The sequence below is a fragment of the Pongo pygmaeus genome, chromosome 8, assembly GCF_028885625.2.
Source record: "Pongo pygmaeus isolate AG05252 chromosome 8, NHGRI_mPonPyg2-v2.0_pri, whole genome shotgun sequence".
Classification (NCBI taxonomy): domain Eukaryota; kingdom Metazoa; phylum Chordata; class Mammalia; order Primates; family Hominidae; genus Pongo; species Pongo pygmaeus.
Genome location: NC_072381.2, coordinates 31,444,877 through 31,472,822, shown reverse-complemented (window position 1 = coordinate 31,472,822; position 27,946 = coordinate 31,444,877). Strand labels below are relative to the sequence as shown.

General features: G+C 42.4%; 1 protein-coding gene across 7 annotated transcripts; it reads right to left on the bottom strand.

Annotated features, from left to right (window-relative positions):
* Positions 1–74: 74 nt before the first annotated feature.
* On the bottom strand, positions 75–27,946 carry MAP3K8 (mitogen-activated protein kinase kinase kinase 8). Of its 7 annotated transcripts, XM_054503145.2 has the most exons (10): positions 27,621–27,638; positions 27,251–27,362; positions 24,565–24,795; positions 22,698–23,056; positions 14,022–14,189; positions 11,454–11,715; positions 10,228–10,334; positions 3,639–3,791; positions 2,378–2,624; positions 75–1,200 (listed from the first exon to the last, which is right to left on the bottom strand). In XM_054503145.2, the coding sequence occupies exons 4-10, from the start codon at positions 23,031–23,033 to the stop codon at positions 1,070–1,072; spliced, it is 1,404 nt and encodes a 467-aa protein (XP_054359120.1). In that variant the 5' UTR covers positions 23,034–23,056; positions 24,565–24,795; positions 27,251–27,362; positions 27,621–27,638; the 3' UTR covers positions 75–1,069. The 7 variants fall into 7 exon arrangements, with proteins under 7 accessions (XP_054359120.1, XP_054359122.1, XP_054359126.1 ...); XM_054503147.2 differs by lacking the exon at positions 27,251–27,362 and having other exon boundaries at positions 27,621–27,738; XM_054503151.2 differs by lacking the exon at positions 24,565–24,795 and having other exon boundaries at positions 27,621–27,636.

Here is a 27,946-nt window from a genome sequence, read left to right as displayed (position 1 = left end):
TTCCTTCCAATCTATATCTCAACTCCTATAGCCCATCCTCAGTCCCAGCTGAGAATCACAGGCTTCACAACAACTAGCGCAAAATACTGAATTTATTCAGTTGATTTGACCAACCACATTGGACAAAAGTATTGGGTTTTATTTGCATAATGTAAAAACATACTTTACATAAGACTACTCACATACTTTACAATGTTACAAATATATATATATGAAAGATTCATGAAGGCATTTGATATAAAACATACACAGTATGCTATTTTAATATACAAATGCTTAAAAGAAAATTTACTCATAAGAATTACAAAATCATCAATAATTTACAAAAGTTTTCATTTTTCTTAAAGGTCACATTCTCATCCTTTGGGATGTACAAAAATTATGTGGTTTACACAGTTTTATCCACATTCAAAACATCATGTTTTGAATGTCTTCAGCATAGCATGTACAGTATAAAATGTTTCCATAGGAACACAAAAGAAACTGTCGCTAGTGGCCTGCTGTCAGATGGCTTGTAATTCATCAGTTAGCCATTTTTAAGACACTAGTCCAGCTTATTGCTACAATATTCAAGTTGTTCTAGTCACCCAAATTATAATGAATTCAATGTATACCAGAATTTACCAATAAAGGCTCAAAGAGTTACATGATATACACCAATATACACAAAACAGCTATTCTGAGTAAAATGAATATTCCATACTTAAATAAGAACCAAGAATAGTAATTTTAGGCTACTCTATTATCCTTGCGATTGGTATTTTTAAAATTTTGAGCAAAGTGCACAGTGAATGAAACAGTCAGCAGACACGATCCTTCTGTGAACTCTCAAATTCCTTCCTTAGAATCACATCACCTGAGAAATGAGAACCTTGAGACCTGGTGCATATCAAATAGCTTCACAAGTCAAACACACAGGGCCACTTGGAGGCACATTCATGGGTCACGGGAGGTCACACTGCTCCTTCAAATATGGCACCATTCACTGTACAGGGCTCCTGTGTAGAGGCAGCAGAACCAGCCTCCAGGAGATCAATGCTGTCCTAATTTCGAGCAAACATGTCATCCTTCAGCCATATTCAAGCGTTGGTGGTCCCCGAACAAGATTGAAGTAGCCAGCCAGAGCGCCGAGGTCTATGTAGAGAGAGCGTTGCCTCCTGAGCATCTCAGATTCCTCGGTGCTTCCTGTGCATGAAGAATCTGAAAAGGAAAACATTAAAAAGTAAGTAACAAGAAAACGTGTCAAATGATAAATACCTGTTCCTTCTGCAGTGAAATAAATCTTTGGGGCCTAATAAAACAGTGTCTTAAGCGTGAAAGATGGATCTTTGAACACTATGGCTAAGTTCACATAATATGACATAGAACAAAAAGTTCAAACGGGAGTCAATGGAGACAAGAAATTAGTTAGAAATCCTGGCATATTTTTCCAACAGCCAGATTGCCATAAAAGTCAGACAAGCAGCAAAGAAATATAAACAAGCGCACCAGGCTTGACATCTGGGTTTGGACCTAAATGGATTAAGAATGCCACAGACTTTTAATAAAAACGGAAATCCCTCTTTATGCATATTCAATGCTCCTGGAAAGCATACTGACTTTCCTAAGTGGGAAAAATTTACAACTGGCAAGATTTTAAGCCAAGGAAGATGGAAATGCAAGTTGACTTCAAACTCAGTATTTTATCTGTGCAGGGCAGTGCCATGATGTTCCCCCAACAAGGACTGGGGTGGCTTAATATAAATGAGTTAGGCTGGGCATGGTGGCTCACGCCTGTAATCCCCACATTTTGGGAGGCCAAGGCTGGTGGATTGCCTAAGGTCAGGAGTTCGAGACCAGCCTGGCCAACACGGTGAAACCCCATCTCTACTAAAAATACAAAAATTAGCCAGACATGGTGGTGGGCACCTGTAATCCCAGCTACTCAGGAGGCTGAGGCATGAGAATCACTTGAACCCGGGAGGCAGAGGTTGCAGTGACCCGAGATCATGCCACTGCACTCCAGCAACAGAGCAAGACTCATCTCAAAAAAAAGTGAGTTAAGCAGAACCAATTGCAAAGCTGTCATGCTCAATCTGTTTTCAAAGACAAAAGTTGTAAAAAAGCAAGTTGCAGAAAAGCAAGTCAGAAGCATTTTCCAGTGACTGTGCTACCTACACTTGCACTGAAAATCTGTTATAATTTGGTGCTAAATTAGCCAATTTAAAAAAAAAAAAAACATGCTTCTGCTAACCTTGCTGAAATTTCTCAAGCAAGGTATGGTACTCAAGAAGTCATTTTCTTTTTTTCCAAGTGCTTTCATGAACTACATCAGAGGTTTGATGTGGACAGAAAGAGAAGGGAAGCAAGTGTGCAGCACACAGCAGGGTGTCCCTACCAGCAATGTTCTCAGGAAGTTCCAGCTCCTTCCTACTCAGCAGCCTCTTGCGCTCAAAGAGGGCAGAGTCCAGACTCTGACAGCGTGGCTGATCCTCTCTGGGCGGGTTCAGGGCCTCGTGTTTTAGTAGGTCTGCGGCTCTTGGGCGGTGATTGGGGTTTCTCTCCAGGGCAGCTTCTATCAGCTCTCTCATCCCTGGACTGCAGTCATCTGCAATGTCTTCCAGTGGAGGCGCTTGCTTGTGTATCTATCAACAAACCAGCTCTCTTAGCATCAAAGGTATGGAGATACACCCTCAACAGCAAAAGCATGCTAGTAACAGGACCTAGAAAGTAATCCGTTTTCCACTACATGTCCTGCAACGAATGCAGTTCGTGCCCTTAAGCAAGCAAGCTTCCCTTTAATTTCTTTTTTCTTTTCCTTTTGAGACAGGGTCTCTGCTCTGTCGTCCAGGCTGGAGTACAGTGGCACCAACACAACTCACTGTAGCCTCGAACTCCTGGGCTCAAGTGATCCTCTCACCTCAGCCTCCCATGCAACTGGGACCACAGGCCATACACCACCACACCTAGCTAATTTTTTAAATTTTTTGTAGAGATGGGGTCTTGCTTTGTTGCCCAGGCTGGTCTTGAATTTCTGGGCTCAAGAGATCCTTTTGTTTTGGTTTTCTAAAGTGCTGAGATTATAGGCATGAGCCACTGTGCTTGGCCCATTTTAATTTCTAAAGGATACCAGGTTAAACCCATCTTCTGATTTAATGTTACAAAAGATAAGTGATAGGTTTGAATGTCAGTGACAGCTTCAAATCACTGTCCCAAAAGTCATTATGCAGTAACAGGAAAGTGTCTGCTCCTGAATTCATCAACAGTAAAATGGGAATTGCATGTTCCAACACAAGCCACGCTGGTGTGAACATTAATAATAAAAAATGTTTTAAGTGTTCAAAGAACATATACAACTTCCTTTGCTGAAATATTTATGCTACTCTGATGCTACTAAGTAGCATTGCATTATTACACATACAATGGAATAGCATCAATTATGCCCACTGCACATTTTAGTAAGCTCCCACTAAAATAGCTATGTTTTCTTTGCAAGAATGGAGCTTGCTTCTACATGGGAAGAACTTGTAGCTACCTGTCATTTCACCATTGCCTCATTCAGATGGGGGTGGTATAGAAGGCAGAGCAGTCTCTCCCAGCTTGCGGGATGCATAACTCAACAGCCCCACCACCCCCAGCCCTGGTTGAACCCCACTTACTATGTACAGGTAGGAGGGATAGGCTGAGCGAGGGTAGCGCTTCACCCAGGGTGGGGTGCCCGTCTGCATGTGGATGAGCGTGGCCCCCAGGCTGTAGATGTCTGCTTTGGTTGAATGGCCCCTGCATAAGATGACCTCTGGGCTCATGTAAATCTGAAAAAGAAGTGGGAAACATTCAGCTTCATTCCCCTCCTTTGTGTGGGTTTCCATTTCCCTAATCGAGTTCTGGAAATTGGCTCATTTGCCTTAAACTAGGAGAATAATGCAGGCATTCCCCAGGAACCATGCAGCTCTTGCTGGAGGTGTCCCTGCAGTCTGATGAAGAACACCTGGCCAGGCGCGGTGGCTCACACCTATAATCCCAGCCGTGGTGGGCGTATCAGTTGAGGTCAGGAGTTCAAAACCAGCCTGGTCTCTACTAAAAATACAAAAATTAGCTGGGCATGGTGATGGGCACCTGTAATCCCATCTACTTGGGAGGCTGAGGCAAGGAGAATCGCTTGAGCTCGGGAGGCGGAGGCTGCTGTGAGCCAAGATCGCACCACTGCACTCCAGCCTGGGAGACAGAGCAAGACTCAGTTTCAAAAAACAAAACAAAACAAAACAAAAAACCACCTTTTTCTGCTTGATCTGGTGGCAAAGAGCCTAGAACCAGGAATCTATCAGGGACTCCCACTCATCAAAGTTCTGCAGTACACTGATCAGGTGCAGCTAAGTTTTCAACTAAAATGCCAATTCCTTTTATATTTAAATGAACTACAAACAGACTTCTTTATCTGTTTGTCATTACACTGCTAACCTTCTAAATATCTGCAATGATAAAAGGCGATAGAAGTCTATAGGGTATTAACACAAATTTCTTGAAAGGGAAAAACTTAAAAAATAAAGTGTAATGTTGTAGAAGTGATTCTAAAGGTCACTTTTTACAAACTATCTGTTATTTTTACCTACCATGTAGCCCAGTGACTAAATATTAAATGCAGCCATATTAACATTGTATAAGTTATATTTGGTCTCGTGAGTCCATGCTGAATAAACGGGGCTGGTTTTATAAACAGTTTCTCTAACAAGCATTTATTTCTGAACTTAAGAAAGAAACAAAGAGAGGTGGGGCATGGTGGCTCATGTCTATAATCTCAGCACTTCGGTTTCTTTTCTTTTCTTTTTTTTTTTTTTTTGAGATGGGGTCTCGCTCGTCACCCCGGCTGGAATGTGCAATGGTGCGATCTCGGTTCACTGCAACCTCTGCCTCCCGGGTTCAAGCTATTCTCCTGCTTCGGCCTCCCAACTAGCTGGGATTACAGGCATGTGCCACCACGCCTGGCTAATTTTTGAATTTTTACTAGAGATGGGGTTTCACCATGTTGGCCAGGCTGGTCTCGAACTCCTGACCTTGTGATCCACCTGCCTCGGCCTCCCAAAGTGCAGGGATTACAGGTGTGAGCCACTGAATCTCAGCACTTTGGAAGGCTGAGGCAGGAAGGATGCTTGAGCCCAGGAGTTTGAGATTAGTCTGAACAAGATGGAGACCCCTCATGTTTACAAATTAATTAGTTACCTAATTTAATTAAACATTTTTTAAAAAAAGGAACAGAGCAAACACTGGTGACCAGTGATTTGTATTCATGGCTGGTGCAGATATATAGTAGTTAATATCCTAATTATCAATATTTCGCTTGAAACAGCTTGTACACTGTCTGCCATGTGAATAAGAGAAGGGAGGTCAGTGTTTCTGGAACACATTTCAGGGTAAGTAAGTAGAGAACTAGCTTACAAAAACCAGAGAAACTGCCCAGTCTCCCCACCCTAACCCTGCTGAACTCCTTCCTACAAGCCACTTCCGGGCCAGCTTCCTTTTGCTCTCAGCAAATAGGTGAAACTGAGCTCCTGTTCTCAAGCTTTCCCTGCAGCAGAGCCAGAGGACTTTCCAGAAGGACTTTGCTACTAAATATATCACAAAGTTAAAAAATTAATGCACAGCATTGTACCTATAGTCCACCATAGTGTATTGTATACTTAAAAATGTGTTCAGAGGGTAGAGTTCATGCTAAGTGTTCTTACCACAATCAAATAAAAAAGAAAAAGAAATGCAATGGGTATTACTAACTGTCCATAGAGGATGCCTATCTCCTCTCCTGTACGCCCTCCTCCCTGCCAATAAAGCAAGGATTGGGCGGAGTGCCCACTGCTGGTGTAGCCTACAGGGGCTGTGCAGAGGTGGCTCTGCAGGTTCTATGTGACTGCACGCCTAGGCAGCCTGGGGGGATAGAACATCTGTAAGCCTGGTGGCCTGGGTGCTGCCCCTCAGGCAGAGACCCCAGAGCTTCCTGGCTCAGAGCTCTTGTTCCTCAAGCTCTACCAACTACCAGTTAGATCAGGGAGCAGCAGGGCATGATGTTCAAGCACTCTGGCTGATTAGAAGGCATGAAACATTAGAAGCCCTGGTGGGACCAACACAGGGCTCTCTGAGAGTTCTGCACCCTTGGGGCTGGGCACTGGAGCAAGAAAAAACCTTGATGTCAGCGATCGAACCCTTCACCTCTCAACATGTTTATTAGAAAGGGAAAGAGACCGTGTGTGTGCGTATATGTGCACGTGATGATTGTTAACTTACAAAGGTAAAACCCAGCAGACTTAGAAGGATTTTTCAAAAAGGACCAAGTTCTAAAAGTAATTCTGACTTGTTATTCGCATTCACTATGTATTCTTTCTCTGTACCTTGCAACTCAAAAACAGTCTATTCTGTATATGCTGGATTAACCCTGTATGTGTATTACATGGTTACAATAGAATGCTCTGAATACCAATGCTTAGAGAGAGAATTCAAACAGGGGTAACCAGGGTTTGCATTTGGGAGCTATACTGCAGAAATCAGAAATTGTCTACGACTGTGCAGTAGCCACATGATCAAATTCTAACATCAGCCAATCTGCACAGTTGACTAATTAGATCTCCTGGCTCTTTAAGTAAGAAGGGTAAAAGCAAGCTTGTTGAAAGGTTTCACTGGTGACTTCACAACTTTGTTCATTATCAAACTTCAACTCGTGTGTACTAGGCAGATATTAAATGCAGGCTGATTAGAAGACAGTTTATATTTATAAACACCAAGGCTCAGTTTTGCACTTCACAAAAAGCTATTTGCATTTGCCATAACCTGATCCAGATAATACTCAGGAGTAAAATATGTTATTATCTCATATCCATGCATTCTGCTAGACAGCCCCAGAAAGAACACTTCTTTCTCCAATGTTGCAAAATGTTCAACTTCACCACACTGCCAGGAAGAGAAAAGTATTTTCCATCTTTAATACCATAAATAGTTTGTTTTTCAAACTGGTTCCAGGAAAGAGGGTGGTGGAATATTACATATCTGAACTCCTGACTAACGCCAAATATGCTGAAACATTTTCCAAAGAAAACATGTCGTAAGCATTAAGTCTTATTAGATCTCACACTTTGGTAAAGTATTCTTAAGATCTGGGGACTAAGCATTCTTAAAAAAAAAAAATTACAGCTTCCCTTCTGAATATTGTTCTGCTTAAAGGCAACTGTCAAGAATCCTTGCTCGAGTATTTTCAATAATAACTTCAGTAATATTCACAAAAGCAAGGATTTCTTCTGCTGCCCCGGAGAGTGCTGGCTTTGAGAGAGTTGAGAACGGACTTACAGGATCTTGGTTTTTTTTTTTAGGACAAGGTCTTGTTCTATTGTCCAGGCTATGGGTGCAGTGGCATAATCACAGCCTACTGCAGCCTCATCCTGGGCTCAAGCAATCCTCTCACCTCAGTCTCTTGAGTAGCTGGGACTACAGACATGCGCCACCATGCCATTTTTACAAAAAGTAAAGTTTTTGTTTGTTTGTTTGTTTGTTTACTTTTTGTAGTGATGGGGTCTCACTATGTTGCCCAGGCTGGAAGAATCTTGGTTTGAAAGGAAGATAATTTTTTTGTTGCTGCAACCCAGTTAAGTGCAACACGTATACTAGCTAGACTAGACTAAGGGTTGTCGTCTGATTGAACACCAAGACTGACCTGGTAACCCTGACATAGAGGTGCAGCCAAAGACCCTCTCTCTATTTCCTGTGGGCACTTCCAGCAAAGAGAAGGGCATGGGGCTGAGTGGCTCAGGCAGTGAAGCTTCCCCTGGTAGTGGTGAGGGGCCAAGGAGGCAGCTTTTACACCCATTTACCTTCCTGCTTGCATCCAACCTTGTGCCCGTCACAGTCAACTGTGAACTAAACTGCTGTGCCTGCTTGCTTTCTTTTTTTCTTTCTTTCTTTCTTTTTCTTTTCCTTCTTTCTTTTTCTTTCCTTCCTTCCTTCCCTTCTTTCTTTCTTTCTCCTTCCTTGCTTCCTTCCTTCCTTCTCTCTCTCCCTCCCTCCCTCCTTTCCTTCTTTTTTTTTTTTTTTTTTTTTCAAAAGAGATGAGGTCTCACTATATTGCCCAGCTGGTCTCGAATCCCCAGGCTCAAGCAAACCACCCCCATCTCCTTGGCCTTTCAAAGGGTTGGGATTACAGGTGTGAGAACACCACGCCCATCCCTAAACGGTTGCTCTTTTAATAATTCAGGTAATTTAAAGTAAGTCCTCCCACCAAAGAGTGAAGATCGCTGGAGTACCACTAAGGCTTGCTCCTCATTGCCTTGTCTCATGCTTCCTCGTTGGTGCTCACAAGAACCTGCCACATAGCAGATGCTCAATGGATACTTGCTAATTGAATCAACCAGTCAGCCTAATGATGTGAATGTTAAATATATTATTTGGGAGCCCGTGAATGCATTTTTCAGAATCTCATTTAGAGTCAGGAAAGAAAGGCTTTTCTGGGTCATTTTTTGCTTCACAGATGAGTTAAACATGAGTGCTATTTTACATCTTTAAATAAGATACATTTATGCTCACTACTTGAGGTTTATTATAGGATTCCTAGGCTCAAAGAGAGGCCTTTAGAGTCCTCATAAATATTAATGACCATAATTAAGACTGTCATTGAGCCAAAACTCAGTGACATTAGTTATATCAGTAATATATTTTAATAATGTATGTAGCATTATAATTTTTTAAAGTTATGTAGTAGTTAGACCTTAGGATTAGACTTAGAAAGAACTGGGTTCAAGTCCAGGGTCTGTCACGGAGTGACTCTGGACACTTTATTTTAATCTCTGTAAACTTATTTCCTTTATTGTAAAATGAGAATAACAATAGTATCTGCTTACAATAATAGTATTTACAACAACTGGGTTGTTGTAAGGATTAAATAACATACTGCTTTTTAAGTGCTAAACTTATTATAAAGTTAACTATAATTCTATAATTATTATTAAAGCTGAACTGTGGGCCAGACACAGGGGCTCGCACCTGTAGTCCCAGCACTTTGGGAGGCTGAGGCGGGAGGATCACTTGAGGCCAACAGTTCACGACCAGCCTGGCCAACATAGTGAAACCTGCATCTCTACTGAAAAAAAAAAAAAAATTAGCTGGATGTGGTGGCACATGCCTGTAATCTCAACTACTCAGGAGACTAAGAAGCGCTTGAACCCAGGAGGTGGAGATTACAGTGAGCTGAGATCATGCACCACTGCCCTACAGCCTGGGCGACAGAGCAAGACTCTGTCTCAAAAAAACAAAAACAAAAACAAAACCAAAACCAAAACCACACAAAATAAAGCTGAACTGTGGATATGATCTATTTTGAGGGGCTTTTTTTTTTTTTTGAAACAACATCTTGTTCTGTCATCCAGGCTGGAATGCCCATGGCTCACTGCAGCCTTGAACTCCTGGGCTCAAGCAATCCTCCTACCTCAGCCTCCCAACTAGCTGGGACTACAGGAGTGTACCACCACACCGAACTAATTTTGTTTTTTTTTTGAGATGGAGTTTCACCCTTGTTGCCCAGGCTGGAGTGCAATGGCACGATCTTGGCTCACCTCAACCTCTGCCTCCCGAGTTCAAATGATTCTCCTTCCTCAGCCTCCCGAGTAGCTGGGATTACAGGCATCTGCCACCATGCCCAGCTAATTTTGTATTTTTAGTAGAGATGGGGTTTCTCCATGTTGGTCAGGCTTGTCCTGAACTCCTGACCTCAGGAGATCCGCCCATCTCAGCCTCCCAAAGTGCTGGGATGACAGGTTTGAGCCACCGTGCCCGGCCTGAACTATTTTTTTTTAATAGAGATGGGGTCTTGCTATGATGCCTAAGCTTGTCTCAAAGTCCCGGGCTCAATTGATCCTCCCACCTCAGCCTCCCAAAGCACTGGGATTATAGGCATGAGCCACCACACCTGGCCAATATGATCTATTTTGACATTACATTGTTTACAAATGTTCTATATTATACATATCAACATGTATATTATATTACAAATACTATTATGTATTATAAATAACATAGCAAAAAAATATAATAAAAAATCAAGTGCTAAACTTAGTACTTGACACAGAGCAAGTGCTCATTAAATGTGTTCCAAGGAAAATAATGATTTAATGCAATGGGTTTCTTCCCCTTCTTGTCCTTCGTTCCCACAATAATTCTAGAACATTTTTTTCCTTTTTATTCTTAATAAAATAGTAACCCTTTTCATGTGAACATAATTACCTCTGTTCCTCGGAGGTCCTTAGGAAAATAGACATCTTCGGTCATTTGAACACTTAGGCCAAAATCCACCAAAACAGCTTTTGTGGACATGAAAACAATGTTGCTAGCTAAAATGAGAGGAAATTTTTTTAAGATAAAATTTTTTATATACTCATAAGTCAAATGAAAACATTATCTAAAATAATAATGAATCTCCAATCAGAAAAGACTGAAATGCTTCCTCTAGTGAGATGGGTGTATTATATTCAAAAGAGGAGAATGAATCTCAGAGTTTAGGTGAAAATCAGTTTGGATCCATCAAGAATTCAGCCAGTGTGGGTATGAATGATTGTAGCCATTAATAATGTTCAAAGACTTGAGTTTCAAACTCTAAGACATAAGCATACTGTTATCAAGCCACTTTTCTAAAACAGAAAAGTAAAATACCCATCTTTTTTCCCAGTAAAAGTTGTGCCACTCTAATTTAGTATTGGCTATTAAAGGTTTACCTATTTCCTCATCATATCAGACTCCTAGAAAACAGTTAGCGAAGGTGTGTTTAATGGATTATTGTTACATTGGTATACAAAATGAAAGAGGTATTTGTTTCTCAAAAATACTTGTCTCTGTGTTTGTATGTTTTTAAGTAAATTGCTTTTTTTTTTTTGAGACAGAGTTTTGCTCTTGTTACCCAGGCTGGAGTGCAATGGCGCCACCTCAGCTCACTGCAACCTCCGACTCCCAGATTCAAATGATTCTCCTGCCTCAGCCTCCCAAGTAGCTGGGATTACCAGCACCCACCACCACGCCCAGCTTTTTTTTTTTTTTTTTTTTTTTTTTTGTATTTTTAGTAGAGACGGGGTTTCACCACACTGGCCAGGCTGGTCTCCAATTCCTGACCTCAGGTGCCACTTGCCACAGCATCTCAAAGTGCTGAGATTACAGGTGTGAGCCACCGTGCCCAGCCTAAATTGCAATTTTAAAAGCCTTTTTAACAGAGCAGTACCTAATAGGTATGTAGCTATAACCTTTCAACAACTGTTGAAAGTAGTCTTTCCTTATGACTTTGAAAGCTCTAGTAACCCCACATGATTCTAAGATATGTCTCTGGAGAAGGAAGACAGACGGTGCTCTGAGGGAGCTTTCCACCCTCCATGGAGGGTCTTCGGATTGCAGGAAGGAGCTTGTTTGTCTCCTGAATAACTAGTCTTTTTGAGCCAAAAAGGTATACGTCCAAAGATACTTACGTTTAATATCATGATGGATCACTTTCTTTGAGTGCAGAAAATCGAGTCCCTTGAGAACATGCTTTGTCACCCAAATAATTTCAAATTCTCTCATTGGTCCACAGCTCTCCAGTTTCTCCAGAACAGACCCTCCCTCGCCTGCTTCCATAAAGAGATGGACGGTTTCACCCCACAGGACTGCACCATACAGCTCTGCGATGTTCTCGTGCCGGAAGCAAGCCTGGATTTCCACATCAGATGGCTTAAATTGATCTACTGGGATCTAGAACACAAAAATACGAGTGAGATTCTAAATAACCCCAAAGTCACCTTAAAAATATATAATATAGGTCAATGCAAAAAACAAAAGGCAAATAAATGCCCTCAAGAATACTCTGCCCTGTGTGAAAATGGACTGCCCAGTTACAATAATGTTCATCTCAGATCTGCCTTTAACTATGTTAGCTTCAAATATAAAATTCAGAACAAGAAAATAAAAAACAAAATAATGAGTTATTCTTTTCATTTAGAAGTCAGAAATCCATCCAAAGTTTTAAAATTACGAATGAATCAAAAAAGAGATAATTTCCCACCTATTAGACAACAGTATCTATGGTCCCTAGATTTTAGGTCGTATTTTCAATATTTCAGTTGGTTGTGAGATAATATGAAGTGTTTGTTGCCACAGTTCATACTCTATTATAGCAATGTATTTAAAATAAGCACTGGGGCTGGGCACGGTGGCTCATGCCTGTAATCCCAACACTTTGGGAGGCCAATGCAGGCAGATCACTTGAGGCCAGGAGCTCGAGACCAACCTGGCCAACAAGTCAAAACCCCGTTTCTACAAAAAATACAAAAATTAGCCAGGCATTGGTTGTGCACACCTGTAATCCCAGCTACTCTCTTATTACAATAAGAGAAACCAAGACATAATATTTGGCAATTATTTATTTTATTTTTTGTTAACTCAAAAGTGAGTGTATTTTATTTTGTTGTACTTTTTGAAAATTTAATTAAAGCAAAACAGACATACAAAAAAGTGTAAAAATGATGGGTCCAACTCAGTGAATTATCAAATGAACATACAAATGTAACACCTAAATCAAAATGAAAAACCATGTCAGGCCAGGCATGGGGGCAAGTGCCTGTAATCTCAGGTACTTGGGAGGCTAAGGCAGAAGAATTGCTTGAACCCGGGGGACAGAGGTTGAGGTGAGCCGGGATTGCGCCACTACACTCCAGCCTGGGCGACAGAGCTAGACTCCATCTCAAAAAGAAAAACAAACCAAAAAAACACACAGATGTCTATTAGCATTCAAGAAGCCCCCCTCTTGGCCCCTTCCAGTCGCTACCCTCCAAGAGTACCCACCATCCTGACATCCAGTAGCATAGATTTTGTTTTGCTTGTTTTGGTCCTTTATATTAATGGAATCTCATACAGAAGATCTCATTTCGTGTCTGGCTATTTGGGCTCAACATAATGGTTATGAGATTAATCCACATTATTATAGTTGTAAATCATTTATTCTTTTTACTATCCAGAATTTCACTATGTAAATATATCCCATTTCAGCATTTTGGAAGTTTCCAGTTTGGGACCCTTACAAATAGTGCAGATATGAACATGCTAGCACATAGCTTTTAGTTTTTGGTGGCCACGTGGACAGGTCTCTGTGGAGTGAGTGCACCTACAGGAGAGGAATTGTTGAGCCATAGGGGGTGTGAATGCTCAACTTATGTAGATACAGTTTTCCAAAGTACTGGCACCTTGGCAGTTATTGTTTAATAAGAAGGGATAGGGGCTGGGCGCGGTGGCTCATGCCTGTAATCCCAGCACTTTGGAAGGCTAGGCAGGTGGATCACTTGTAGTCAGGAGTTCGAGACCAGCCTGGCCAACATGGTGAAACCCCGTCTCTACTAAAAATACAAAAAATTAGCTGGGTATGGTGGCGGGTGCCTGTAATCCCAGTTACTCGGGAGGCTGATGCAGGAGAATCGTTTCAACCCAGGAGGTGGAGGTTGCAGTGAGCCGAGACCCCGACACTGTACTCCAGCCTGGACAACAGAACAAGACTCTGTCTCAAAAAATAATAATAATAAAAATTAAAATTAAAAATAAAAAAAAAGGGATAGGGTCTTTTCAGTCATTGATGTATTTAAATTCAGCCCTTTAAATCTGCCTTCCTGAAAAGGCTACCTCCTCCCAGTTTCTGCCTCTGCCTGGCCCCCTCCTCAGTGGGCGGAATGACAGGAGAAGCACATAGAATTGCTCCTACTTTGCAGGATGGCTCTTCTCTACTTCTCTCCAAGAGTGATGATGTTATTTATCCAAATCAGTGCTTTAAAAACCAGCACTTATCCTTTTAATCATCTAGATTAAAATCAATTATGCATCTAAACAGAGATTTTAGGGCTGAATGACCCCAAGTAGCCAATACATCCAGAAAAACAAATGCTTTGAGGCAGTGCACCCTCAGATAAGACCCAATCAAAGGATAAAAACCTTTGGTTAATGCAAATGGACAAACAAACAAAAGCCAGAATGCCAAACACACAGTGTGGGTTATCTAGGTAGAAAACACGTACCAGTTTACACGCCATTCTTTTCTTCGTCTTTATATCTTGTGCCAAGTATACCTTTCCAAAGGCTCCCCGAGGAATAAAATCAGAACCAATATTCCTGTAAGTCAGCTTCCAAGGGATCAGGAGAACATCGGAATCTATTTGGTAACGTCCATTTTGGGGAGTGATGACCTACAACACAATAAAAATGTGAGAGGGTGAGAACTTCAGTCAAGTTGGCTTTTTCTAAGACCCACCTATTAGGAAGCTGGTTATTTTAGCAGCATTCTGATACACAGTTATGAAATTAATGTCACTGTGCTTAATCCTACCAACTGTACAGAGACTATATTTAGAGCTTGAGGAAGTCAGAGAGAGCATGTAACAGACACAGGTGCCTGGTCAGACCTGGTCATATTTCCACCTACTCATGAGTAATTAATTGCCAAATAGAACTTTAAAAATTATTTATCTAAAAAAGCATGACTACGGCAACCAAAAGGCTGAAAATAAAGATTGCGTAAATATAAACCGTGCCTGCAGGTTGACTTGTTTCTATTACAATGTGCGAACCTGTTAGTCCACATAGCTATTACTCACACATGACGCATACAGAGAAAGAGCATCAAAATTAACTGATGATCACGGAAGATTTTGGAAAACCACAGCATGTGCCAGAGCTATGAGTTGACAATGCTATGTAAATTAAGTGAGGGCAGAATTGCTTCTCATCTACTTACTCACTTAATATCTATCGCATGCATTGTCTCTATTGCGTGCAAAATAGGTGCTAGGCACTGTGTTTGGTGCTGTGGAGGCAGCCATGAACAAGAGATGGCTGATCCCTGACCTCCCAGGGTTCACAAGCAAGCCGACTCTTAGAACTAGAAGTTTTGAAACTAGTTGATTTAAAAAATTGAGAGACAGCTGGGAGCAGCGGATAATGCCTGTAATACTAGCATACTGGGAGGCTGAGGCAGGAGGATATCTTGAGGCCAAGAGTTCAAGACCAGCCTAGGCAACATAGCCAGACTTCATTTCTACAGAAAAAAATAAAAACACAATATAAATTTTAAAATAATAAAACAAAAATTAAGAGGTCTATTCTGACAGCAATGTGGGTTCCAAGGGCACAGGCATTTGTCAAAACTCGTAAAATTGGACATTTAACATCTGTGTATTTGACTATATATAAAATATATTTCAATTTTTAAAGAGGAAAAAATTAGAAGAGAAAATAATTGTAATTAAAATTAAAACAAAATAATATGGTAGTTCATGGGAAATGCAATCTGGAACGCATGCCTGTAACATGTCCAAAGTGTTCTTTCAAGGGATAAATCGCCTCAGTACCACTTTCTCCTCAACGTAATCAGTAATATTACAGCTTCTGATTCTGAACTCAGGAGTTATGAAACTTCTTTTTTTTTTTTTTTTTTTTGAGATGGAGTCTTACTCTGTTGCCTAGGCTGGAGTGCAATGGCACGATCTTGGCTCAATGCAATCTCTGCCTCCTGGGTTCAAGGGATTCTCTCATCTCAGCCTCCTGAGTAGCTGGGATTATAGGTACGCACCACCACGCCTGGCTAAATTTTGTATTTTTAGTAGAGATGGGGTTTCACCATGTTGGCCAGGCTGGTCTCAAACTCCTGACCTCAAGTGATCCACCTGCCCCAGCCTCCTATAGTTCTGGGATTACAGGCATGAGCCACGGCGCCTGGCTCAGGAATTGTGAAACTATCAAAGGACCTTAACTGATTTCAAGTAACAGAAGAAGCTGAACAACTAGGTGTGGTGGCTAACGCCTATAATCCCAGCACTTTGGGAGGCTAAGGTGGGAAGACTGCTTGAGGCCAGGAGTTCAAGACCGGTCTGGGTGACACAGTGAGAACCCATTTCTATTTTGTTTAAAATTTAAAAGAGGCAGCAGCAGCAGCTGAAGGGAATGTGACAAATCCCCAGATCTACCACATGGGAAGAGAATGAACTCCTGATTCATCTGCAGATGCGTGGGACTTCTTACTCGGGACACGGCTGCAGAAATAGTTCTAGTAACTGTAAGGGCCATTCAGTCAGCTCCACCACTGCTAATTTTAGCTACACATCCCACAAACAGATGTGTTCACTATTAGTCAGGGAATAAAGCAGAGACTACCTCTAATGCTTAGAAATATGAAGTCATTAAATTTAGAAACTATTTACTGAGTGCTTCTGCTGTGTGAGACCCTGTGCAGGGCCCTAGAGCTAACATGAATAAGTGCAGATGGCGGTCTTGCCTTGTTTGAAAGATGACTTCCTTTCAAGAAGTATGCAGCCTCTGGTCGCTGGAGGCCTCTTTTGCAGCATGCTGAGAACATGATAGATTTAGTCCCTTTTCACATTTAGACAAACCCTACTCACGACACTCAAGAGCACTTGCTGATTTTCCCTTTCTTATCATTAAATATTTACAGGCCTGATTTCACCGCATCCTCCAGCGAACCATCTCTGTGTTTAACTCATCTTCATGAAAGTTTTATTAACCTAAATTTGTTATAACCCAACTTAGGTTTTTTTGTTTGTTTTTGTTTTTGTTTTGAGACGGAGTCTCGCCCTGTCACCCAGGCTTGAGTGCAGTGGCTAGAGTGGAGTTGCAGACCTTGGTTCACTGCAACCTCCGCCTCCCAGGCTCAAGCCATTCTTGTGCCTCAGCCTCCCAAGTAGCTGGGATTACAGGCAAGTGCCACCACACACAGCTAATTTTTGTATTTTTAGTAGAAATGGGGTTTCACCATGTTGGCCAGGCTGGTCTGAAACTCCTGACCTCAAGTGATCCACCCGCCTCGGCCTCCCAAAATGCTGGGATTACAGGTGTGAGTCACCTGTGCCTGGCTTATGACCCACCTCGAACCAGTGTCCTGTTATTCTGTCCAAGAGGACAAAAGATAATTTCAGCCATTTGTTGAGTGCTAAGTACAGCAATGTGCTCAGTACTTCAATATATTATCTCATCGAAGTCTACAACAATAGTCTGAGGTTAACTACTATTTTTATCTCCATTTCACAGATGGGGAAACTGACTTCAAGAGGTTGAGGAACATGCTAGTTAGTGCCGGCATTAGGATTTGAACTCAGATCTGTCTGACTCCAAAGCATATCTCCTAGTCTGGGTAAGAGCCTTATATATTCCAGAAGGCCATAATTAAAGCTGAGCTAAGATGAAAACCCAGTTATTAAATGCCGGATTACAAAGATAACTCAGTTATTTATGTGTTTACATTATTTTCGGAGCATACCTTAGCCTTCTCCTCTATAGATCAAATAATGCAAGTTCCTTCGCCCCCATTCACCCCTATTTTATAACTTCCCACATTCTGGGGACCCTGCTTTCAATGCCTGTGAGTTCTCCTAGGCTCCTTTCATGACTGGCCCTGATTTTCTAGTGTAATGTGCAAGTCCTGACCAGTTTGTAGTTCTGCAAATGCCTGGTTCTTCCCCTAGCCCCGGATCCCCCTGTATTTAATTTGTGTGTGTGTGTGTGTGTATGTATGTGTGATGGAGTTCCGTTCTTGTTGCCCAGGCTGGAGTGCAATGGCATGATCTCAGCTCATCGCAACCTCCGCCACCTGGGTTCAAGCAATTCTCCTGTCTCAGCCTCCCAAGGTACTGGATTATAGGCATGTGCCACCACGCCCAGCTAATTTTGTATTTTTAGTAGAGATGGGGTTCTCCATGTTGGTCAGGCTGGTCTCGAACCCTGTATTTAAATTTTAGATGGGTGTTTTTCTTCTTTCTAGGGGCCCGTATAAATTTTTTTTTTAAAGACAGGGTCTTGCTCTGTCACCTAGACTGGAGTGCAGTGGCCCCATCACAGCTCACTGCAGCTTCAACCTCCCAGACTCAAGCAATCCTCCCACCTCGGCCTCCCAAGTAGCTGGGACTACACATGTGTGCCACCTCACCTGGCTGACTTTTTTACTTTTTGTGGAGATGGGGGTCTCACTATGTTGCCCAGGCTGGTCTCAAACTCTTGGGCTCAAGTGATCCTCTGGCCTCAGCCTCCCAAAGTGCTGGGATTACAGGCGCGAGCCACCACACCCAGCGCTATCAAACCATCTTAGGGAACTCTATGCTGCTTATCTCTGCCAGTTCTTCAACTTACCAAAATCATCTCTAAAGGCAGGCATTATAAGCACATTTTCTATTTCCTCATCCAGATCACCATCATTTATACTAAACAACACTGGGCCAAGAAGCAGCATATTGAGAAAAATTTTTAAGTATTATAGTAAGAATAAATTCTACAAGTGACCTGTGTGATATGCTACTATGAAACAGACATGGTATTGATCTATATTCATGCAGGCATATTATCTAGCACAAAGGCTAAGCTAGCTCTGTCCTACTCTGTTGATCACAACAAATGGATCCTCACATTCAAAATATGGCTCTAAGATAGACACTAATACAAGCTTGAGTTCACAGGGTCCTGCCCAGATGATGAGACAGTTAACAGTACAATTCATGAGAAGTCATGCACACAGTTGGAAATGCATGTGAAAGAAGAGAGAAGATCTGGGGAACATGCAATTTAAAAAATTTTGGAAGGACTGTCATAAGGAAGGGGTGTAACAATTGTATACAACAGTAACTCCCACAATGCCTTGCGTTCATTTAACACTCACTATGTGTAACCAGGTCACGTGTATTCATTAATTGCTCCAAATATCAACTCTATGGAGTGTCATGATGTTATCCATTTTATGGATGAGTAAACTGAGGCAAAGACGGGTGAAATGACCAGCCCAGGGTCACACAGCTAATCCATTTCAGAGCTGAACTACATAACCCAGGTACTTTAATTCAGGGCCCATCGTCTTCACCACTGCTCATCATATGCACTTTTTTTAATGGCCAATAAGTAGGGCTTGCACTAAACGGTCAGAGATGAATTTTGGTTCTATATAAGGAAGAGAACTTTCTTACAGTCAGGACTGGACAAATAGGAAACTCTGTGTCCCAGTGTGTAATGAGCTCCTTGTCACAGTAGACTTTCAAGAACAGACCAAAATGTTCTACCAGTTATTGGAGATGATGAACAGGGTGATTTGAGTACAGACAGAGGGCTGGACTCAAGTATCTTAAAGGCTTTTTCAACTCTGAGAAGCCATGACTCCATGACTAAGCCCTAAGGAACATCTTCAGCTCTCACACTTATAAAGTTGTAAAAAAGGGGTGAAGGTTTTGGGGTCCTTCAGTCCCCATAAAACCACCAAAGAGTTGAGTGTTTGGAACCCATTTTAGATTATTTGTTTCTGGACCAGATTATGAATCAGCGTAGATGATAAATAACATGCAGCACTCTTACCCAAAGCAATTCCCAGGTTAGTCTCCCAAAGCTTCTTCCCCAGGTTTTGCTGGATGTTGGTGGGATCCTTAACAAATATTATTTTTAGTCAAATCACACACACAATCATTGAACATGCCTGTTCTTCAGGATGCTTTTGTAATTCCTGGTTCTGCACCCTGTCTGAATAACTCTATGGTGTTGTGGTTGTTGGCTGCCTGAACACATCAGGTCTCTATGTCTCTGGGCCTCTGCACATGCTGTTCTCTCCACCTGGACCCTGTCCACTTCATCTAGCTGACTCCAACTCAACACTTCAGACTGCAGCTTAGGCATCAATCCTTCTTGGAAGGCTGTGCTGACATTCTCCTTCCTTCTGCCACACTCATGGCTATGTAAAGGATCCTGCCTGTGCACTGCCAGAGCAAACAGCGTGCAGATGTGCTGGGAAGCAGCACACTCTACTATAATTGCCTATTCATCTGCATCCTGCATGCACCAGGCAGCAAGCTCCCAGAGGCACAGACTGTTCCATATTTTCTCTAGCACCTGACGCACTGTAGATGTCCAAGCTCTGTCTAGCAAATGAATAGGTAAATACTTGAATGAAAGTTTCCCCATCCCTAAGTAGATACATCGTATAGATGGATTTTACCTAGGAACCAATCAGCTGCTATTTTCCTAAAGCCAAGAGAGAGCAGCAAATGAAGCCCAGTAAGTAAAGTTTTGATAGGGTAGTGGGTGGAAGATGATGGGAACAGAAAGATCTTGAACACTGGGTGGTTCCAATGTTCCACGTGAGGATGAAAGGGAGCTGAAAGCAAGCCCTGCCTCCCTCACTACTGTCTTGAAGTGACTATGATCAGAGACGACAGTCCCAATTCCTAGGCTATCATTTATGAAGCATGGAGCTCTGATGGGTTACCTAGCAGGCACAGCAATGTAGTCCATCTTTAATGTGAGTGGCAGGAAAGTCAACTGCAGCCCTCCAGAGTCATCGACCGCTGGGTCGATTTGCCTAGTGAAGCCATGTCTAAGATCCAATGGATTTTAAGGTCCTCCTCTTATTCTATTCTGTTTTTTAGTCTTCTTGTTTTATATGTTATATTCTTGATCATTTTAAAATAAAAATCTTTTTAAAGTTTTTCAAGATCCCTGCTTTTACTTACGTATTTGTTTATTCTTAAAATTTTTCCTGGCCAGGTGTGGCTCACGCCTATAATCCCCACACTTTGAAAGGCCAAGGCGGGTGGATCACCTGAGGTCAGGAGTTCAAAACCAGCCTGGCCAACATGGTGAAAACCCGTCTCTACTAAAAATACAAAAATTAGCCGGGTGTGGTGGCAGGCGCCTGTAATACCAGCAACTCAGGAGGCAGAGGCAGAGGCAGAGGAATTGCTTGAATCCATGAGGCAGAGATTGCAGTAAGCCAAGATTGCGCCACTGCACTCCAGCCTGGGTAACAGAGTGAGACTCTGTCTCAAAAAAAAAAAAGAATTCTCCTTAATTATGTACTTGTTCATTTAAAGAGCACAGGACCCACAGCAGGTAATGACAACATTTTACTCAAACCCTTTGCTGATACACTTTTACCCTCATCTTAATGTCTTAGTCTCTCTCCTTTTTAGGATTAACTTTTCTGGCCCCACTCCTAAAAGACTTCAGAATGCTATTTCTTTGTATTTCTTCTAATTTTCCTGAATTCCTTTCTGTACATTCCCAGACAGGCCAGGGAATAAGCAAACACACCTAAGTCTTTGCATATTTACAAGGAAGAATAATTTGGTTTTTTTCTGCATATTTTCATTTAAAATACTCATTTTTTACAGAAGGAGCAGGATTTTTAAAAAATTTAATTCCCATTTTAACAAATAAACACGTTAAAAATGAGAGAAATACACAAACAATTATATTTCTCGGTATAGACATATATATAACTTTGAATCTGAGTTCTCCAACTATCCTTTATTTGGGAAAATCAGATATGGCTTCTAGTTCAAATGATTACTTCTCATTTATAAAAGGAAGAAATATTCTGAAGGTAAAGTACTTAGTCGACTATTAAATAGAGCTTGATAGAGCCAGACCAAAGCAGTCACACAAAAATGCAAAATATTATCTTGCTCCATGGTGAGCTATGGTTGAATATGACTGGCTTCTGACAAAACAATTCACTACATACCTGGCCTAAATTACTCTGTTGTTTTTAATTAAATGAATGTGGTATGAAAAAAAAATAATTAAGTACTTTGTCTGGACTCTGCACTCATTCAGCACCGACTTTCCCCCAACATTAGCCATTTTGCCATTTAGATACACCAAAAGAAAGGGCGTCACTTTCATCAATAAGCATGTTTCGCAAGTTACCACCTACTCCTTTGCAAATTATTCTTTTTAAAAATATTAGGTTACCTTTAGCCAGCACCTACGTTCACCTCTGACATACTAAAAGCCTGACAGAATCCCAGGCACACCTAAACACATCACCTGATCTACTATTATGGCAACAAAATGTTGCCACAATATTTTGCATGATTTGCATACTTGCGATGATTAAGCAAATATATCACTTGCCATTCATACTTTGCCAATTAAAGAGAGTGAATCTGTGGATAGCTATTTACTGCCTACATACTACATTTTTGCAATAAATGAATTAATAATATTTCAAGATGTGACAAGAAAGGAACAAATAATTCAGCCTTCAAGATGAATTAGTGACAAAGTGTTTATTCCCCTCTCAGACAAAGGAGTCTCATTAAGCCTTTCTTTTCTGCATAACTGATGAATAAACTTTTTAGTGAATTGTTAAATTAAAATACGTTCTTCTTTGTTGTTGTTGAGACAGAGTCTCACTCAGTCACACAGGCTGGAGTGCAGTGGTGTGATCTCGGCTCACCACAACCTCCACCTCCCAGGTTCAAGGGATTCTCGTGCCTCAGCCTCCCAGGTAGCTGGAATTATAGGCAGCCGCCACCACGCCAGGCTAATTTTGTATTTTTAGTAGAGATGGGGTTTCACCACGTTGGCCAGACTGGTCTCTAATTCCTGACCTCAAGTGATCCACCCACCTCGGCCTCTCAAAGTGCGGGGATTACAGGCGTGAGCCCCTGCGCCCGGCCAAAATACATTCTTCTTAATTATCTATTTGTAGAAATACTACTAAAATATGATCAAGATTCTTTAAATAGAACTTTTAATGAAGACTTTTTTTTTGCATCTTTAACATGGAAGTGCTTCTTACTGATGATTACATTTTTAAAAATCATGCCTGCCAGCCCGTCTAAACCAAATTCAAATGCCACTCTGCATTAAATGAAGCTGCAGTAGGAAAGCTGAGCACATAGCACCCAACTGATCGGAATGAAACGTACCATGTTTAATAAAATTCCAGATTCCTGTGGTCGTTGTCCATAAAAATGCTTTGCAGTGTTGGATATATGGTTTGCAAAAGCAAGCAAATCCTCCACGGTTCCATATCTGACTGATGACAACCATGGTACCTCTTGGCCACTAAGCAGCAGAGACTTAGAACGCTCATCATTTTGATTGCTGTCTTGACACACGGTCATTAGACTGGGTTCATAAACTGCTGGCTCTTCACTTGCATAAAGATTTTCCATAATGTCTATTACATCAGACACATTTAAATGTTTAATTAATAAATCAATTTCTTCTTTATTGTCACTTCCAGTGCTCATGTACTCCATTACTGTTGCTCTTTCTGGAGAGTCTAGGAAAGAAAACACAAATACTTAGTTTACAATATGTGTATTTGCATTCAAGACCAATGGGAAACTGACATACAAGGATTGGCAACAGGATTTTATATGCTTTTGTTCAGAAAATGAGGATTCTGTGTCAACTGTGTGTATGAATTCAAGTTGACAGTGCAGAGTTGAAAGGGACCTAAGATAACCTGTAGCCCAGCTCACTTTGCAGAGGGGAAACCTGAGATCCAGAGAGCTTACTCTTACTCACAGAGTCAGTGGTATCAGCTACAGGCACTGAAAACAAACTTTCACTAAACATACACACGAATCAAGAGCAGCTCAGGAATCTTTGAAGACTTCAGGCTACCAGCTCTTTAGGGCTTCCAGCCTTACACAATCCAGCTATTCCCCCAAAGTGGCACTCTCCCTGCAAGAATCGCTATGGCTTTTTTATGCCTCCGGTGACTTTAAAGAAAAATAACCTCTTCACTAAACGCAGGAGCTAACTTGGCAAATAAAACTCGGGCCCTGAAAGCCAGAAGCTGGAAAAATGGATTTCAATCTACACAAATTTGATGGCAATAGGTCAAGTTTCAGGAATGATTCTTATGCAAATGAGTTAAACGGCTAATTGGAAGGATGACAGGAAACCTTGTTCTCCCAGTGTTGAGTATGAGAAAGATGATGATACATTTAACCTATGATTCAGCTGTCCTCCCTTAGGACCAGAATTCTTTAATAGTGCAAAGCAAACATCTTGAGGGTCCCAGAAGATTAATATCTAAATAAATGGCCTTCTAGAAGCTGTGAGTAGTAGAAAGAAGCCAGGAAAGTCAAATCTATCATAAGCAAGGCCAAGTGACTGTATTAACCAAAATTGCATTTCAGCTCTTATATACAAATCAGCTGCCACACTTGGAGATCTGCAGATGAGAAAAAGAAAGTAAAGCAAGGGTAAAAACTGACGTTGTTACTCAGGATTTTAGAACAACTCTGTTCTGAAGGAGAAAAGACAAAAGGCTCTAAGATCTAAGAGAATTTCAAGGCACATTGGTCTACTTAAATCATCGATTGCACTCCCAAAAGCACAGCCTCCTTCTGAAAGGTATTTCAAGTTCTGAGAAGCACAAGCCTTTAACACACAGGACACTCAGGGCTAAAGCCACGCACCTCTGATCAACCTGGAGCTTCATTTCAAAGCTCCAGGAAATGCTCCACTGCAGAGCCACCTGCATGCATGACCCAGCCATCTGCCCCTCAGTGAATTTTATTTGACAAAAGAACCATGCAATTTAGTGTCATCATTCACTTACTTGATGGTCATTTTCTGACGTATGAATTGTGTCTGAGGAAAGCAGTCTAGCATCCTGCAATCCAACATTCCTCTGGTCTCAGACTGCTTGGAGTCAAATCTCATTGCCTCCCTCCACACCCCCATTTACTGCTTGCATGACGTTGAGCAAGTATCTTCACCTCTCTCAACCTCAATCTTCCCCATCTGTAAAATGGAAGTAATAACAGCACCTACCTCATGAGGTGGTCGTGAGGATTAACAGAGTTCGCGCTCATAAAGTGCTCAGTGCAGTGTCAGGGGCATGGTAAATAAGCTGTGTCATTTTTAGCTGCTTTATATGCATGAGACAGAAAAGTACTGAGTCAGACTCCTGGCTTTGCAGATACTGCGTTAGCTTCCTTTCTTATCTGCAAATGAGATGTGGCTACCTATTCCCCTGGCTTCTTCGCGGTAAGAAGATTGCATCTAAAACAAGACATAAAGAGAGAGAAAAAAAAGGCAGAAACCTATGCTTTCATGGCTATTATCACCACAGTGAAATCTAGAGTGAGGGGGCAGCTTCCCCTCCCGAGATCTTGCACATCTTCGAGGGAGATTGTGATTCAGGTTCTTGGAGTCTACTGAGTTAGGAGAGGAACTTCTTAGATTATTGGAGGAACATTTGACTTCGGTTTTACTGAGCCGTTTAGTTGCAGTTTCTGCTTGTCGATTTACTGGAAACACAGAAGTTAAAAAAAAACAGCCTAATTTGGGGCCTCAGGGGTTGAAAGGATCCAAGTCTCCTGGACTTATTTATCAAATAGATGACTTGACAGAAAAAAAAAAAGTTCTCAGTACTAACACGAATCAAGAAAGAAAGAGGAAAAAAGTCCACACAGTTCAAATTCACTCTGCTGATCCGGGAAGACAAATTTTAGAGGTTTTTTTAAAAAAAGAAAATATTAGTAGTGGTATTCTTTTTATTCTTTATTCTTTTATTTTTTTAATTGGGGGGTTTTCCTGCGAGGACTGGAGATTCTAAAAGACAAATTCTAAAAGAGCTGTAACACAAGATTTTAGTTTTTAAACCCTGCAGAAAAGTCTCAGGCATTTATATGTAAAACCCAAGAGCTTAAACACACACAACCACACCCCTAAACTGTGAGTTGCCTGGAAAGGGGAGAGGGAGGGAAGCAGGACCCGGGAGGTGAAGGAGTGTCTGACGCTGAGACTTTTCTCAGTGCCTGCATTAATTCCTTAGCAACACAGGGCCCCTGTCACGCAAATCTATGTTCCCCAGAAACCCTGCTGACCAGTTCGCCTGCTAACTGCGCCTGCAAAAAGCCTCAGCACTTTCCAGCCTTAATTAAGCACACAATATGCTAATGGTTTCTGAGTTATTCATGATCTGTACCCATCTAGATAAAGTTCAGATTGTGAAGGTACTCTAGTTTGCAATAAAGACCTTTAGTATAAGATGATTTTTCCTTTGACACAGTTTACAATAAAAGTCCTCATAAAATTCCTACTTCCTAACCAAACAGAAAATTATGCCAGCTTTTGGAATTGGAGAGATGTGCAAATACAGTCAAAATTAGTTACACTGAATTATTTCAGGAATCAGCAATAAAATCACGAGGAAATTCTGTTCCTAAACATTAACATAATACTCTTGGCTGCCTCCATATACATAAACAAAATGTGAGTGTTTCCTGGCAAGTGTGAATGAAAATGGCCAACGTAACAGCATATGCTTCTGCCTAACAAAGAATAACTATTCCTTGTGTTATTTCTCATTTAAAATATTTTTTTAGGCCGGGCGCAGTGGCTCATCCCTGTAATCTCAGCACTTTGGGAGGCCAAGGAGGGTGCATCACCTGAGGTCAGGAGTTCAATACCAGCCTGGCCAACATGGTGAAACCCTGTCTCTACAAAAATTAGCCGGGCGTGGCAGCGGGCGCCTGTAATCCCAGCTACTCGGGAGGCTGAGGCAAGAGAATCGCTTGAACCTGGGAGGTGGAGGTTGCAGTGAGCCGAGATCGCGCCATTGCACTCCAACCTGGGCGACAAGAGTGAAACTCCGTCTCAAAAAAAAAATTAAAAAATTATATATACATATCTATCTATCTATCTATCTATCTATCTATCTATCTATCTCCTGCCAAAATAGTACATTCTCCCTCAGGGCACATTTCTGATTATGTTTTTGCTCTCAAAAAGCCCCGGATTATGCGTTTCAGGCGTATGGAAGTTAGGACCGACACTCTGCTTCAAAACCTCTACATGCCTCAACGTTCCCATTTGCTTTACACGACAAAGTCCTCATGGGCCGTATGCCAGACGTCCTGCACACAAACCTCAATCCGCCGGAGAGAGCTGGGGGCGTCAGCTGGAAGTGGATTACACGCTCCTTGGCACAAACGACTCAGGCCACAGGTATGTAAAGCAACTGCAAGAGCCTTTCTGTCCCTGTTTTTTTATCAAGAGCAGCCTTTTATCTTGTCTTCCCAAAAGTGAAATAGACAAGCATCGCAACGTTTCACTCTTAAAGGCAGCCAGTGGCCTTCCCCTGTTAACTATGGAGACAATCCCTAGGGGTCCTTCTCCGCCCAGAGCTAGAAAAATTTCAGAGTCCTGATCATGCACTATCGCTCGAAAACAACTTTCGTGAAAATAACTTTTTTTTTTCTCCTAGTATTCTTTCTTAGACCAAAAGCCCAGCCTTCGTGTTCTGCTATGACCCCTTTAGTCACGGGATAGAGTCCAGATTACAAACTTGAATTTAGTTCCAGCCATTCACAAGTCTCTGGGCTCCGCCAACCCACACTCCCACTCCTCTCCTCCTGGTTCTCTAAGTCAAGGGAGCCTAAAAGGCTTATAAATTATCAAAGCACCCAGCATTTGGGAGGATCGGGTCCTCCAGCCTCCGAGCTGCACTCACCGGGTCTCGGGCAGGGAGAGTGCGGCCGTCCAGGCAGCGTCGGCGGCGGGAGGCGCAGTGACAGCGGGTCGCCGCTTCCCCGCGCACTGCCCAGACCAGCACTGCCCTGGCGCTGCGGATACGGGAAGGAGGAGGAAGGGGGAGGAGTCGCGAGTCTGCACCCCGTGAAACCCTTGCGCAAGGTGCTTTCCAGCTGTGCCTGGTGCAGCCGGCGACCCGCGAACGCAGCTGTGGGCACGCCCCCACCTCTTGCCATGCCAGAGTTTTCCCCTCTGCTGGGGGCACCCTCCATTTCTGCATGGGAATCCCCGGGGCACCCAGACGGGACGCGACCCGAAAGACACGCCGGAGACCCCCAACCCTGGGTTACCTGCGGCCTTGGCGCTCCCACGCCGGCCAAGCGCTCCAGCCGCGGCCCCCCGAAGGTTCGGTGCGATGCTGGCTGCAGCCCTGTGGGAACCGGGCACGCCGGACCACTGGGATCCGGTGGCGGCAGCGGCAGAAGCAGGAGCCAGGGCGCCGGACCCCAGAGCGTGGCGCGCAGTCCAGAGCGGAGCGGACGAGTGAGTCCCGCGTCGCCCGCACGCCCAGACCGCCCTGCTCTGCCCCTGACTCACGGCGTCTGAGCCTGCCCAGGGGCGGCGCAGCGGACGCCAGCCACCGCCTCCCCGACTTTTCCATTTCCCCCTTCTCTCC